The 16,385-nt window shown below is 37.2% G+C and overlaps 1 protein-coding gene across 1 annotated transcript in view; it reads left to right on the top strand.

Annotated features, from left to right (window-relative positions):
* Positions 1-16,385, top strand: part of CNTLN (centlein) — a gene marked incomplete at its 5' end in the record, with an annotated part of 250,033 nt that overhangs the window by 178,830 nt on the left and 54,818 nt on the right. The window contains 2 exons of the mRNA XM_080921559.1: positions 1,888-1,981; positions 2,067-2,290. Of these exons, the coding sequence (XP_080777685.1) occupies positions 1,888-1,981; positions 2,067-2,290 (318 nt within the window). The remainder of the gene's footprint in view (positions 1-1,887; positions 1,982-2,066; positions 2,291-16,385) is intronic.

The following is a 16,385-nucleotide window of genomic DNA, read 5'->3' as shown; positions in this document are numbered from 1 at the left end:
CTGCTCAAACAAAATACAAATAATATCTATAATCTTCATACATAATGCCCAAAATATTCCAAGTGCAACTGGAAATTACTCATTATATTAAAAGAACCAATGGTACTGCAGCTTGTATCAGGAAACTCAATCAACTAAAGACAAAAGCCTTACAGTAGATACAGTATATGATATATGTTATACATGCTATTCATTTTAATCCAACTGTCAGTGCTAAGTGCTTCAGTGAGTAAGTATAGACAGGTTACAACATGGAAAAAACAGAGCATGCTAATCAAGAAAGAGTGTAAGCAAAGAAGTAAAGCTACTGAATAATCCAAATAAAAATAACAAAACTGGAAAATAATTGTTTTTTATTTGACCCATAGAGAGCAGCATACATTCTAATTTGCCAAAATTGGTTCAGTTATTAAAAAGTGATGATACAACAACCCCCTGATACACAAAGTGGCCTGGAAACTTTCTTATCCACATAATGACATACTTAACCTAGAAGTAAATCTGTTAAATTTTTACCAACTGAATTTTGATGAAGATGAAAATATATTTCAATTAAGGAATGGTAGCCTTTTGACAAATAAAGCAGCAGCAGTTGGCTATTCCCAAGCAAAACAAGAATGTAGCTAAACCTCTCTCTCTCTCTCTCTCTCTCTCTCTCTCTCTCTCTCTCTCTCTCTCTCACTCACTCACACACACACACACACACACACACATTTACTTGATGCATCATAGATAAAAGTGGGACATTTATGTTATAATGCTCTTGGATGGAAATTCAAGAGAAAATATGCAGAACCTAGGGTTTGATGAATAAAGAATTTAAAACCTTATTCTAAAACCAAGATCCATGTGTTAGAGTATATTAAAATTAACAACCTTTGCAAAACCAAGTTTCTACTTTGGAGGTGAGACAAGGGATTAGAAAGAGTAGCTGGTACCAGTACCTGATACAGGTTTCATGTGTTGAGTTATATGAAGGCCTTTCAAACTCCATCCATCCAGGATATAGCAGTCCAGGTAGGAAGTAGACAGGGCATGGACAGATAGTTTACCCAAACAGAAAGGGGCAAATCTTTATACAGCAGCTCAGTGAAAATAATGAAGATTGGTCCCCAGCTGACAAAGAGAAACCAGGGCTCGGCTTTGCAGGTTAGATTATCAAGTACAACAGAGTAGCATTCCAGAAAATTTGCTTGATAGTTTCTAAAAAACCATGGCTACCACTTTCTCAAAACCCACTTGTGTAACTCTTAGATCTTAATCCCAGGATAATTAAAAAAAAAAAAAAAGTTTCCACGGTTTTTGGCTGTGCCTGGATGGGTACCAAGAAAAGCTCATGACTAATGCCACACATGACATCCATTTACCCCTGAGGCCAGGCCAGCCTGGAGTTCTCCATGTAGTCACACTGCTCTGAAGCTTCAGGTACTCTTCCTGCTTGGTCTCCCCAGTAGGAGCTACCTAGCATGAAAGCAAGAAGAATATACTACAATCACAATTTCAGCTTCATTTTCCAGTAGCGTATGTCTACATTGGAACAGAAAAAACATCAAAGCAAAGCACCCAGACTCCCAGAGACTGCCTCATTAAATGCCCGTATTTTATTACGTTGCTTGTTTTCTCCTATTATTTTAAATTGTCCATAGGTTACATTCTACTTTAGTGTATCTATGTCTTCCACCTGACTATAGTTCAAATTTAAATTTATTCTATATACTAAAATATAAATTCAGATTTATATATGAGGTCTTTAATTGAGGAATCAATTATAGGATCTTGTTTTCTACAGATTTTTACCTACTTAAAGATACTTCTAAGTATTTGCATGTGAATTTGTTTGACGGTGCCATTGAATAGTCACCAAGTTTTCTGGAACTTTCACATTAGGTTATTTCTCAATATAAGAATACTAAGAAAATGGCTTTTCCAAAGGAGCACAGAAACCTGCAGAAGAGCTCACGCCGCGCCCTTCCTGCCAGAGGTAGGAGTGTAGAGAAGCTAAGAGTATCTCCATAAATTCAAATAAATTGGTATTGTAAAGTAAGAGGAATATTATTTTTATTTAGTTAACAGAGAAAAGTGCAAAACTATACCTGCTCAGAAATCCAGTAGCAACACCATTTTATTACGAGAACGGATTGTATCCTTGCAGCAACAAAACAGTTTGCTTCAGAATGCCAGGAAAGCGGCAGAGTCGTCGGCTAAGGAATATAAAGAAGCAAACGAGAAGCTCCTCCATCAACAGCAGATAGCTGATAACCGATTCCAGACCAGCAGACAGACAATAAAGGTAGAGTGAATTCTAACAGATATGTTCAATATGCATTGAATGTATGGCTTTTTATTTTACATGTGGTTTTAGTTCCGATTTATATTAGACATATGTACAAGTTTTAAAAATATGAGACATTAATCTAGATCTCCACCAATTGTGTCTCTTGATCCCACATAGAGTCACAAAATGCATATAGGAGCCATGACAAATTTGGTAACACAGGGGCTTCAGAGACAGCTCAGCAGTTACAAGCACTGACTGCTGTTCTAGTGGTTCTCAGTTCAGTTCCCAGCCACCACAAGGTGGCTCACAACCATCTGTAGTGTGATCCGATGCCCTCTTCTGGTGTGTCTGAGGACAGTACAGTGTACTCATCATACACACACACACACACACACACACACACACACACACACACACACACACACAATATAAATTAAATCTCACCATTGCTGCCTGATATGTCTTTATTCCTTCACATGTCCAATACCAACAGACACTTCCTAAAACAGGTCAACTCTGATCCACAGCTGGTGTGTATTAAAAACTGAAGTATTCTTACTCTACATAGAAGGACTTTTCTCATATAGAAACATGACACTTTAATATAAGAAAAAAATCAAAAATTTTAACTATTTGTTTGATGTTGTTTTTCAGGTTGTCGGTTTTAAATTATGACGTTGTTGACTGCATTGTGTTGAAATGTTTGGTTTTTAGAATTGCTGTTTGGATTGATGATACACCAGTTTGTACTATACATTTACATAAAGCATCACTGTGAAGACCAACCGTTACATAATAAAAGTATGGATCAAATCTGAAAACATGGAATGTATGCTACATCCTAATTTACTCTTTACTTTTCTCATGGCTGGCACATTTCCTGAGAAGATTATCTGCAGTATTGCATGTATAAAATATGCATACAAATCTAATACCTAATGGATATTATCAACCATACAGGAATTCATATTAACGTATTATTACCATTTGTTGATGTGAAAACAAGTTGGCATACTAATGAAATGAATGTCTATATTTGCAAAAAGAAGTTTATCCTTAGTGGATTTTTGATAAAGCGTGCCCTGGGACAGAGCGGCCATACTATGTGCCAGCCCCCATGCTAGCATACCTTATCCTCAGTGTTGGTGTGCAGATGAACCGTGTAGTACTAGAATTGTCCTCTCAACAACCACTGCTACTGAGCATACAGATTATGCATTTTACAAATACACATAAATACATAAATTCACAAAAAAATGAGGCAGGGGAATATACTATTGTTGAATGTGATATTTTAAATACATCACTTGAGTCTTTTGGTAGACTGTGTTGTTCTGATCTCCTGTATTTTGCTTATTTTATATATACTAGTTTTATCAGTGCCCAGATGCAACTCTAGATATAGTATTAATAAATAATGAAGATTTTCCCTTGATAAAGTATTAAGTTGAATTGGACCTTAGACTATGACAAGTACTGACTATACTGAAAGTGACTGTTTTGTGTGTGTGTTTGTGTGTGTGTGTGTGTGTGTGTGTGAGAGAGAGAGAGAGAGAGAGAGAGAGAGAGAGAGAGAGAGAGAGAGAGAGAGAGTGAGAGTATAATTCCCACCCTCTTGGTCAATGTTCTCAACCCACCACCAGTAAGGCACTGCCAGATGCTCCTGTCAGCATTTGGTTAGGCTTTAGTATTAGAAGATAAAAGAGAAGCGAATAATTGTACTTCCTTGTGGTACATAGATGCTTGTCTGTTCCTTTATTATGAAAATGACTTGCTTTTTATGTTATAAACACTTCAAATACGGGGCTATTTTCTATGCTTTTATGTTCCTTAATATCCTCACCTTATTTTGTGTTTAAGTGTTTTTTATTATGTATCTCATGTTAATATTTATTAAAAATCACAAATTGCTTTCACTCTATATTTTAGCTTTCTATGTGTCTTAACTGGTAGGTCTTTCTTATTCTGAGTATGCACATTGTCTTCAAAGTTCTATCCTAAATATATGGAATTTCTTTTTCTTGATTGGAGAGCACTTGTCCTATGCCTGTAGTCTTTGTTTCCTTTACTGTGCTTTGCCCAACCAAGCTGTCCTCATAATCTCTCTCTTCTCACATCAAAACTCTGTCATAGTCAAGAACCCTTCCTTTCATAAACCACCCATTATTAATAGCCTACGTGGCTAGTCTATTCTTTCAAGTCTTACACTCTATGTTCTTAATAGAAACAGTATTTTTTGTGTGTGCTAAGTATCATGTGTTGTTAAAGGCTCATTACACACACTCTTTCATTACTTCAAACATTTATTCAGTGAAGTAGACTCCACATCTGATTCTTTTTTAGCAATGATGAAACTAAGATAGGGATCATAACTTCCCCAATACCACACACAAGGCCTGTAAGGTGCTAACAGGGGTTCTAGGCTCTATGCTATTTTAAAACACCAGATAGCTTTTATTCAATGACTATTGGACTTAATTTCTAGGCATTTATTTTTTATTGGCTTGTTGTAAGGCTTTGTAAAGAAGATATTATTCATTGTTTTGTATCAAATGCAAACAAGTCTTAAAGAATTGAAATGATTACCCAAGATCAGGATATAGAGTAGGAGCTTCAGGATGACCCACCTAAATTGATGTATTAATGACTTTTCTGTTGCCCCAATAAAATGTCATGACCAGAACAACTTATGGAAGGAAGAACTTATTTTGGCTCATTGTTCCAGAGAAAATGCACAGGCAGGCAGCACAGTGGGTGGCTGCGGCCGTGAGTGAGAACACATGTGCAGTATGTACATGTGTACCGATACACTGGAGATGAAGGATTCAAATACTAGGGGCTAGAAAGATGACTCAGTGTTAATAGTGCCTGGTCTACTAACAGAGGACGCCCTGTTCAATTCCCAAGACCAGTTTCTAACTCCAAAAACACCAGCAACTGTAATCCCAGGGGACTGAGAGAACTCAATGTCTTCTGTTGGCCTCCATGGCCATCAAGTACACATATGGCACACAAGAATACATACATGTGTGAAACTATCATTATACATAAAAACAAAAACGGATAATAATCAAACACCAGTGCCCATAAGCTCATAGTTCTCACTTAATGCAACTCAAGATATTTCTTTCTTTACAAACTATTTTGCATGTATATTTGTATGTGCTTGTGTTATTAGCACCATGTTTACACAGGTGGTCATGTAAGCCAGAGGGCAGGCATCCAGTTCCCTGGAGCTGGAATCACAGGCAGTTGTAAGCTACTGGCCATGAGTGCTGGGAACCGATTTTGGATTCTGACCTACCTCTCCAGCCCAGGCTTTTTCTTAATCTTAGTTCCAAAACCCTTCTACTTTCCTAAGATGGCTTCTAGGTATTTAATAAGTTTTGAGTGTAATACTGGTTAGTTGTGTTGTTTTATTGTTATTAGGCTCCTTAGGGTAAAAAGCAAAATCACACATTAAAAATTTTGATAACTTTCACAGACTTAAGCATGATTTAGGACATGGCTCACCTTTAATGAACATGTAAAGATTGATTTACTGTCTGGTTTTGTTCACAGCAAGGAGTTGTAGGCGTTGATCTTGTTTAAGAAGAACGATAAATGTTTGCTGAACCAGTTGATGGACAGGAAGTGCCCTGAAAGCATTGGAGGTTTGATTTGGTGTGAAGGTTCGGCAGCTTAGGGAGGCACTTCCAAGGATAGTGAATCACATTCCCTTCACCATTCCTCACACACCCTAAAGACCCATTTCAGTATTCTGGTCAGCTTTCTTTTAGGCTTTAATATTTGGGATTCTGATTTGCATAAAACCTTATGTCTTGTAAAGGAAGTTATTTCACTATATTCATACTGTGGTTACCTAACTAGTCCCAGTGTTTTAGGTCCCTTGAGAAGGGTGACAGTTATGGCAGTTTGAGAGAGAATACCTCCATAGGCTCATAGATTTGAGTAATGGTCCCAGTTGTAAAACCGTTTGGAAAGGGTTAGGAGTTATGATCTGGTTGGAGGGGGTGTGTCACGGGGGCTTGGCTTTGAGGTTTGAAGAACCCATGGCATTTCCAGTTAACTTTCTCTGCATCATGCTTGTAGAAAGAAGATGTGAGTTCTCCTGAATGAAACTGTCCTAGAGTGGTTGATAGAACCAGTGTTGTAAGACTCAAATTGAAACTTAACTACCTAGAGACTCCTGTGAGTGAGCAGGAGATCAGAGATCGATGCAAAAGCAAGAGGTTTATTAGTCCAGCATGCTAGAGATGACCTACATCCAGAGGAGAGGCAACCCCAAACTCCCTGTTACAACAGTTTTTATACATTTCATAGGGGTGGGTTACAACAATGGTGGTTAGGCATACAAGCATTGGTGGGGTCATTTGATCTTTAAGGTGATTGGCTGCTGCCAACCTAAAATGCATTGAGGCTCCTGACCCACACTCCAGGGGCTGGTGCTAGATCGGGTTGGGACACTTCTTCCTGGGGGAAGGGCTGCCTGGTGCCTCTGAGACACTCTAGGAACTGTAGCTAGATAAGACTGAAACACTCCCTCCTGGAAGGGAGGTGTCACTCGGTACCCTGAGGCTGGTAGGAAATTATTACCCTTTTCATTGTCACTCCCAATAGGTATAAGTGACAATTCCATTGTTAACTTTTATTAACTTTTACCATAGAGGCAATGTTTATATTTATTCATTCCACAGTCATTTATTCATTCCATTCATTTTAGGTTTACATTCATTCATTCTGTCTGTGTGTGTATGTGTGTGTGTGTGTGTGTGTGTGTTTGAGAGAGAGAGAGAGAGAGAGAGAGAGAGAAAGAGAGAGAGAGAGAGAGAGAGAGAGAGAGAGAGAGAGAGAGAGAGAGAGAGAGAGAGAGAGAGAGAGAGAAGTTGGACAAGACAAACTAACAGATGGAAAAGACCCCAAGAGAAATCACAAGAGTCAGAGACCCACTCATTTGCATATTCAGGAATCTTATAAAAATTTTAAATTGGAAGATACAACATAAGTTCATAAGAGATCCTGCCAACTTAGAGAACTTTTTTCTCCTGCTGTTCTCCATCTCCTCTCCATGTTACACTCTCTCTGCCTCCTCTTCCATGGAGTTTCCTGAGCTCTAAAGAGAAAGATACTGGAGGTATCCCATGTCCGCTGGAGAGTTCCAGATTCTCTCGCACTCTACCTCCACAATTTTTTGTGTGCTTCTATTTGGTTACAGTTTGGTGAAGTTTTGGGGGTGAGGACATTTTTCTTTCCTTTAATTGATTTATTCACTTTACACCCAATAACAGGATTGCAGTTCCCCATCTCTTCCCAGTCCCCATCTCACAGAGCTCCTCCTGCCATCCCCTTTCCTCTTCACCTCTGAGAAGGGGTAGGAACCCACCCCCAGTGAAAACCCAACATACCCTAATACCTCAAGTCATTGTAGGACAAGGTACATCGTCTCCCATTGAGGCCAGACAAGACAGCCCAGTTAGGGGAGCAGGATCCACAGGCAGACTACAGAGTCAGGGAGGTCCCCATTGTAGTTGTTGTGGGGACACACATGAAGACCAGGTATACATTTGCTGCATATGTGCAGGGAGCCTAGGTCCAGCCCTTGTTTGTATGCTCTTTGGTTAGTGGTTCAGTCTCTGGGAGCCTCCAAAATTTCAGGGTAGTTGACTCTATAGGTTTTCTTGTAGAGTTCCTATCCCCTCTGGATTCCTCAATCCTTCCCCCAATTTTTAATAGGACCTACTGAGCTCCATCTAAAGCTTGGCTGTGAGTCTCTGCATCTGTTTTGGTCACCTGTAGGGTAGAGCCTTTCAGAGAACTGTTATGCTAGGCTCCAGTCTGCAAGCATGATAGAGTATCATTAATGGTGTCAGAGATTGGTTCTCGCCTATGGGGTAGATCTTAAATGAGGCCAGTTATTTGTTGGCTGTTTTCTCAGTTTCTGTGACATCTTTGTCCCTACACTTAATATAGTAAGGGCAAATTTGGAGTCAACGTTTTTGCAGATGGGTTGGTATCCTTATCTCTAAACTGAGAGTCTTGCCTGGCCACAGGAGGTGGTCACTTAAGGTTCCATTCCTGCACTGATAGTCTCAGCTCTGGGGTCACCCTCATAGACTTCCTGGGGCTTCTACCATACCAGGTCTCTGACATCCTAGAGATGCTCCCTCCCCTGCCTGCTTTATATTTCAGTTCACTCTCTAGGAGGCCTTTCTAAAGGCTCTCCTTTCACCTGATTCCCTGCCTTTAACCCCTCTCCATTCCATCCACCCCAGTGACTACTTTGTTTTCACCTGTGAGTGAGGTTCAAGGATACGCCCCCTGCCCTCCTCATTATTTACCTTCTTTGTGTCATTGATTATAGTGTGGGCATCCTGTTCTTCATGGCAAATATCCACTTAGCAGTGAGTACATATTGTGCATGTGCTTTTGGATTGGGGTACATCACTAAAGATGATGTTTCTAGTTACATTCATTTGCCTGCAAATTTCATGATGTCTTTTATTTCTAATAGCTGAGTAGTGTTCCGTTGTATAAAAGAAGATTATGATTTTATTTTGTTTTGTTATGTTCGGGAGATTTTGTTATTGTATTGGCTTTTTTTAGGACCTCAAATTTGGATGGGTGGGGGGAGGAAGTGATCTCTAATGAGTAGAGGGAGGAAAGAAAGAATATGGTCAAAATATATTTAAAATTTAAAAGTATTTTAAATAATAAAAGTATTATAATAGACCCAAAGAAGCTATTCATAACACCAGACATTATTTTGATAGAAAATATGTATCAATCGCCAAAAAACAAAAATAAACGATGTGAGCTCTCAACTACTGGTTCAGTGCCTTGCTGTCTGCTACCACGCTTCCCAGCACAGTGAGCATGGCCATGGAACTCCAAATTAAACATTCTACTTAATAATTTTCTCAGTTATAACATTTCGTAACAGGGTCTGAAAAGAAACTAAGACAACATGCTCTTAAAATCAAAAAAGAAATGCTTTCTAATGTATAAAAAGCGAATTTTCATTCCAGGCTATTGCTGTCAAGAACTCAGCTGTGGCCAGTGTGAATGATCACAGGATGCACAGCAGTCTGAGAGCCTCAGTGTCCCAGATGGATGCTGCTGCTTCTTTTTTTTTTTTATGAACATCATTATCTTCCCCAATTTCTTGGAGAAATCTTAATTTTCCTACTCTCAGTCAGATAAGTTCTTTAACAGCACACTTTATACTCAGACTTTTGAAGCAATGGCACTCTTAAATAAAACAATTTAGTTTTTAGGATTTGAGTTTTAAAATTTGTGCAATTTTTTTATTCAATTATATTAACCAATTAATTTTAAATTGGTTTAATCAAAACTCAAATAAAGGACTTTATTGAAGTGTGAGAATCTGGAACATGGCCCAGTCAACAAATGGTTTGGGCTTTTAGGTTAATCTAGCATATAGACAACACATCTCAAAAGATGGTTAGCAAACCCTTAATTTTAAGTGTGTCAGATTCTGTAAATCTTCATTAAAGTTTTCACATGTCTATTTTGATATCTTTGTCAGTATTTCCTAGTGTGCATTTTGCTGATGATTATTTATATCCCTTTTATTCTAAAGGTGGGAAGTAGTAATGATTAGCTGTTTTCCCCCCAGCCTGGAGTTTTAGGATTTTCTAATAGCCTCGATTTCCTTGTCTAATCTTTGTTCAAGCTTCCAGTAATAAAAAAACGTAGAAAACAACTTCATAATACTCATTGCCCATCTCCAAAGTTTCTTCTGCTTTATACCAGTAGATTGTACACAACTGTTGTAGGCTATTCAGTTTATACATGTCAGATTCTCTAGGGCCGTGGCTTTTGCCAGATGAAGCTTTTTTTATTTTATTTTGAGGCTGATGAAGCACAGTGCAATTATTGATCTGTGCACGCCATAGCCTGTCTCTCTCCTGGCAGAGTGTAGCAACATTTATCCAGGAATTTGTGAAATGTCACTCGGATCATGTTCGCAAGGTAAACTGTGTGAAATCCAGGATGTGAGCCCAGAGTCCATGTGGAATTGGACGACGTGCCTGCCTTGCTCCTGTGTCCTGTCTTCTACATGGGCCACAGGATATTTGTTAACACAATGTCTGGGTCTGACATTAGACTTTGGTAGACACCACTATTATTACTCAGACCACTGTACTAGAAAAATCATTCCTACATTTTGTTTTCACCTCTGATCTTACAGCAGAAAGAATGAAAACGGAAATACAGATTAAACAGACTGAAGTAGAAACTCTGTTTCTATTTATGATGAAACAATATCAGACATACACTGCAGTCTTTTATTTACTGCAATATTTCTTCACTGTAGCAATATACTTTCAAATGCATTTATTTCATTAAAATATCAGTCTGCCTGGAAGTAACAAACTTAGAACCTTTTTCTGACTGCTGGACTGTGATAGTTAACTGGCTTCTTATGTTAGAATTTGGGTTTCTGTCTTTATTTTTCTGCACAGGGCTGCCATGCTGGCATGCGTTGCACGTTGCGTATATCCCACCCTGCACCACACGAGCCTTCTCTCTCTCCCACCTATGTGACCTGTTAGTCCTGTTTCATATACAGATCATTCCTACTTTTGGTGACTGGAATATTGGTTTGTACACGTATAAGTGCCTCTGTATATTCTACATTTCATATTGCTTCAGTGTAACTAACCCATCTAAAGCATTGCAATAATGATAAATTCTATAGAGAATAAAACGTGACTCTTATTCCTCATTTAAGACACTAATATGAGAGCAGAATGTACATATCAATACAAAGGAATCGTGATATGCATAGTGTTGCTATAGTTGTGCGTTTGTCTATATACAAAGATGTGTGTGCACATTATACATAGAGTATGGAGGGGACAATCACTTTGCTGTCATTCTTCAGTAATGGTTTTGAAGGAAGCAAAATTTAAGCTGAATAAATCTGAAAGTTGTATGCAGGCATCAAAAGCGTAGGAAAGGTTTAAAATGTCAAAGGGAGAAGGCAGGGAGTATTCCTGTAGAGCTGTTGTTGAAGCCACCAGACAGATGTGGACATGAAGCTTGCTGTGATACCCCATCTGCCCAGAACTCACAGGGATCCCCTGCCTCTACTCCACAAGTATCAGGCAAATTTGATGAAATGTATAAAATGAACAGCATGAAATATGGGTGGAGAGACAAAAAAATTACAAAAATTTTTAAGTAGGCAAAGTTGTCACTAATTTAAAATATAACTTTAAGATTTTTTTTTTATGTAAGACAAAGTTTAGCCATAAAGAAAATGAGAGAAAAAGCATATCCGTGTAGCAGAGTCAAAGAGACAGCAGTAAATGCCAAAGGGAAGGGGTGCTGGAAAATAACTGAATATGTGGGGTCATAAGGGACAGTGGTGTGTCTCTATGTCTCTCCAGGTTTCCAAAGTACACGTCTGCTGTGCACTCTTATTCAGCTGCTCAAGAGAGAATCGGAAAACATTTGATTAATGAAACCAAAATACTTCTGAAGACCTGAGTTACCATAGTGAGTGTGTGGTATGATCTGAACACACTGGTGTTCAGTGTTGTGGTCTGACAGTAGTGAAAATTGCAATTGTGAGTATGATGTGAGTGAGTCAGACTTTGCTTGTCCTTATTCATTGGGTGAACAATTGAAAACAATAAAATAAATAGAAAAATCAACAAAGAAAACTAAAATAAAGGATAATAGAAATTTAATGTTATTGAATTTTTTGTGTTAAAAATAGGTTCTCTGTAAAATTTTTTGGGATAATACTTTGCGAAATAAAGCCTCCAACAAGAGTTCATAAATATCTGCTTTGCTTTCTTTTCCCTTGTAGAAATTTATACTCTACACTATGAAAGGTATCCTCTTTGGTCATTTTCACAAATGTTACTTTTTAATTAAAAATAGTTTGCTACTATTTTTATTTTACCAACAACTCAAGTTGTAGAAAAAAAGGCTTTCATTATTTTAAAAACCTGTTCAGTTTCTGACACTCTTAAAGTCTCAAGGAACGGACATGGAAAAAACAGAAAAGCAGCCATGAAGCTCTGTTTCTCGAAATTTTAATAAAGCAAAGTTACAAACAGTTGATATTATGTGAGTATCAGCGTCACTGCTGTTTAATTTGTAATGAACCCAGGGATTTTTGAAATTCACTGCTTTTTTTTTTTACTAAATAACTTATTTGCAAGGCTTAGACATATTATATTTAACTATTGACTATCATTAAAATATTTTAATCTCAAGTATCAAGATGTTATTCATAGTGAACATATTAATAAATGTATTGTTTTTCACTAATTTAAATATATAGAATTGGAACTACAAATTTATAACCCTCTCAAACTGGTGATATTTAATTTAGGTTACTGTGAAATTATTCAATATAATTTAAATAAATTATAATGTCCATGTATGTTCTATATGGCCCAGTATATGATGTATGTGCTTTAGGTTTTAAACGAGTATATAGTAAACAACAATAAAAAAAATAAATAGTGATTAGCAGAAGAAGCAGGAAATAGAAAACAAAACACCATCACATCAGGCACTTCAAACACCTCACTGCCAAGACAGACAGCTGGGATTCTGTTGGGACGTCCCTGGTAGAGTAGAATTTCCCCTAGAGTGAGGCGTCTACGTGAAAGAACAAATTAAAACAGAAAAGTAAGATGAAATCAAGCTCTTGCAAGCATGCTGCAGAAAGGACTGGGCCTGCTGAACAGCCGTGATGGAGTCCTGACGTCGCGTTCAGGGCAGTCTACACTGGTATGATTCAGCTTCTCTTCTCTGCTGTCCGCATGAGATAAACAGTAGTAACCTCTGTTGGCAATTTTAGTGTGACTTCTAACTGTTTATAAGGGAATAATGTTTTTATTCTTTTAGCTGCTTGCTGCCCCCTCCTACAGAGCTAGGTTCAGGACAGAGTATTTTTGTGGAACAGTTGACATAAAAATGTTTGGTCTGAAGTGGGGTGACCACCCCTGCTTTCTGAGTCAGACTCTCAGTGAGGCTAAACAGCATATGACAGTTTACCAAATAATGTACATTCCATTGTCCATATTTCAGACTTTGTTGAAAAGTGTTGTCTTGTAGAATATAAGTTTCAGAAATACCACTGTTGATCATAGACTTGCTGAGATCGCTCAGTGAGTAAAACCACTGTTGTGCTCATGTGACAGACTCCTAAGCTTGGTTTCAGGTACCTCAAAGGAAGCAGAGAACCAACTTCTGAAGACTGACGTTTTACCCACATGAGCACATGCACACACATAATACACATATACAATAGTAATAATAATAATAATAATTTTAAATTAGTTTAAAGACCCAAGACTATACCTTAGTGATAGCTAGCATGTCTAAGACCCTGTGATCAACCCATAATAGTAAAAAAAAATAACATTAACTACCATTGCCATAATTATTTTTAAGATTTAAGTAGAAATTAAGTATTATGAGCAATTTGTGATTGTCTAGAATCACTGACATTTAGTCACAATAATATGTGCAGACATTAATTTTCTTGGTCAAGTCAACAAAAGCCTTTGAGCAATTAAATATGATAGGCATCAGCACTGTTGTAATACAATCCCACCGGGACAGAAAACCAATACTATTTAATTTTTTGCTTTTAAAAACAAAGAAAAACAGAGTTTACTTAGAGGAAAATGAGAAAATCATCAGATTTGGGTAGACATTCTAGAGTTTGATCTTCTCTGTTCCCAATAGCTCAATCAGTATAACTTCCTTTGGAAATTTGTGGTTGCCCTGTACTGAAACAGTGTTTTAACTTCACTCCAGAACAACTTGCATTTTTGTTAAGTGATCAAGCACACATTGTTGTTAATGAACTTGTATATGTGAGTGTGTGCGTGCGCATGTGTGTTTGGTAAAGTTTGTAGTTTGGTTCTTGCCCCCCAATAACATCAGTAGGTGGAAAAATGTTGACAAAAAAGTGAAAGACAAAGAGAATTTAAAATGGAGGGTGTATAGTACCCGTGTGCACTTGGTTTAATTAGCTAAGTTTCCACACCAGAAGGAGAAGGGCTGTGAGAGAGGCATGTTCGAAGAGTACTCCATGTCTTTGGGACATATGGAAGCAGGTTCGGCCACATGATTGGTAGTACGCATGCCAGCACTGCTAAGTATGGAAGAATCTTGCCACAGGGATGCTGAGAAATCACTCCGGTAGTGATGATATACTTTTGTTTCCAGGTGTCTGCTGTAATAGGGCATCTTTATTTCTAGTTAACTTGAATATGGCATTTGAAATAACAGCAAAGCAACACACAACGAAGCTAATCTTAATTGTTGAAAGTTCGTATGTTAACTTCCAAATATCGCATATTTATACCCAGTGGTTTTCACATACTTGTGGAATCAGAAGTTAAACTGATGTAGTTTTACTTAGATATTGGTTTAGCTATTCTGATTATTGTGAAATACACATTATCATAAACTTATTATAACTTTGGCAATATCAAAACCATCAATTTAATTAAGAATAAATGTCAAATGTTGTAAGGGCTATTTTCAAAATTTTAAAGTGTTAGTAAACTTTTTTGAAAACTTTGAGTTTAAAATAGTATTGATTTTTATTCTGAAAAAAATATATTCAAACATATTTACAGAAAGCATTTTAATCATCCAGTATCTGTATCACCAAGTGTAAGGCATTAATTTCTCTCCTTATAAGTGTTACTGAGAGTAGCCTACCTGTTATACATATGCAGATACCCACATTTCTATGATAAAATCTAATTTGAGCGTATGAAGGCAGATTGGCATTTCCGGACTATAAGAAAGCACCTGGTTAATTGTGCACCATATTTAATTCTGCCTTATAACAAAGTAGCGCCGCAGTTTCATGCTTCACTTTTATGTGCACACTGGAGCTAATTTCATCTCTGCTAGACAACTGCACTTCATGAAAAGAGGTTTTTCTTGATAGGCAATTAACAATAATTAGGAAAATTTGCCTCAGAGTGATGTCAACATGAGATTGTTTAAGAAAGTTGAATGTCAGTGACTTAAAAAGAAAGTTCTCTGACACAGGTATGGCATGCGAAACATGAAATGTTAATTTAACTTTTCTGCTTATTATTCATGCACAATATTATTTTGTCATTCAGACACTGCCCTGACAGAGGATAAGGAATAAAAAGAGGATTAATTTACCGTTGGCCAATTAGCCAAGGGTACTTAATGGTCTCTAAAGGCTACTGAAGTCTAACTGCTAGCGAAAGCATCGCTGGGAAGTCCTCTACATTACCTTCAGTGCTTGACATTTTCAGGACGCACTGTAGGCTTTGAATACCCGCATCTCTCAGAAAAGGGTTTTCTGAGTGATGCTGTAACTGAGAAACATTTCACTTGATATTTATTACACAGGTAATTATATTTCTACCTAAGATTCTTTAGTTGGTAGTGTTCTATTTTTTTTTTTTATCTTGAATGTGAATATCAAAACAAGGAAAAATTCATATTTTAGAGTTAGATGATTTTAATTATTACTAAGTTTGAAACTTCTTGATCTAAACTGTATATCGTCTGATGTACTTATGTGGGAAATATGTGTTGGTGATCAAAAAATGTAATTGTCTTGATAACTCATATGATCGATTAACTGATTTATTCTTTTAATCGTCCATACAGAAACATACAAAATTTTATATCTTTTGGTTTTGTCCTTTATTAAACAGAAATATTATGAATAAAAAATATTAATTCTACTCACTGATAAAAAATATACTAAATTTTGAATTCATTTATAGGAGGCTCTTGCTGTGAAAGTCACAAAATACTATGAAATTTTAATATTTTTTTCATTTATCCTACTTCATATCAATTATAATGAAATCATTGTGTGATTTCATCATCATGAAATATTTTGTGTGGTAAGTTTTTAAGTTGCTGCTTCTATAAAACAATCTCAAACCTGCGTGAGAGAATATAAGTGAATTTTTCTTTTTTTATTCAGCACCGTCGTCCTTGGTCAGTCCTAACTAGAAGTTAAGAGTGAAGATGTGGGGATCCAGGTGTGGTGGCATGTCTCTGTAATCCCGACACTGAAGGCTGATGTAGTAATATCAAAGCT

Source organism: Micromys minutus, assembly GCF_963924665.1.
Source record: "Micromys minutus genome assembly, chromosome: 9".
Lineage (NCBI taxonomy): Eukaryota > Metazoa > Chordata > Mammalia > Rodentia > Muridae > Micromys > Micromys minutus.
Note: the sequence above shows the minus strand (reverse complement) of the source record. Positions and strands in the feature narration are given on the sequence as shown.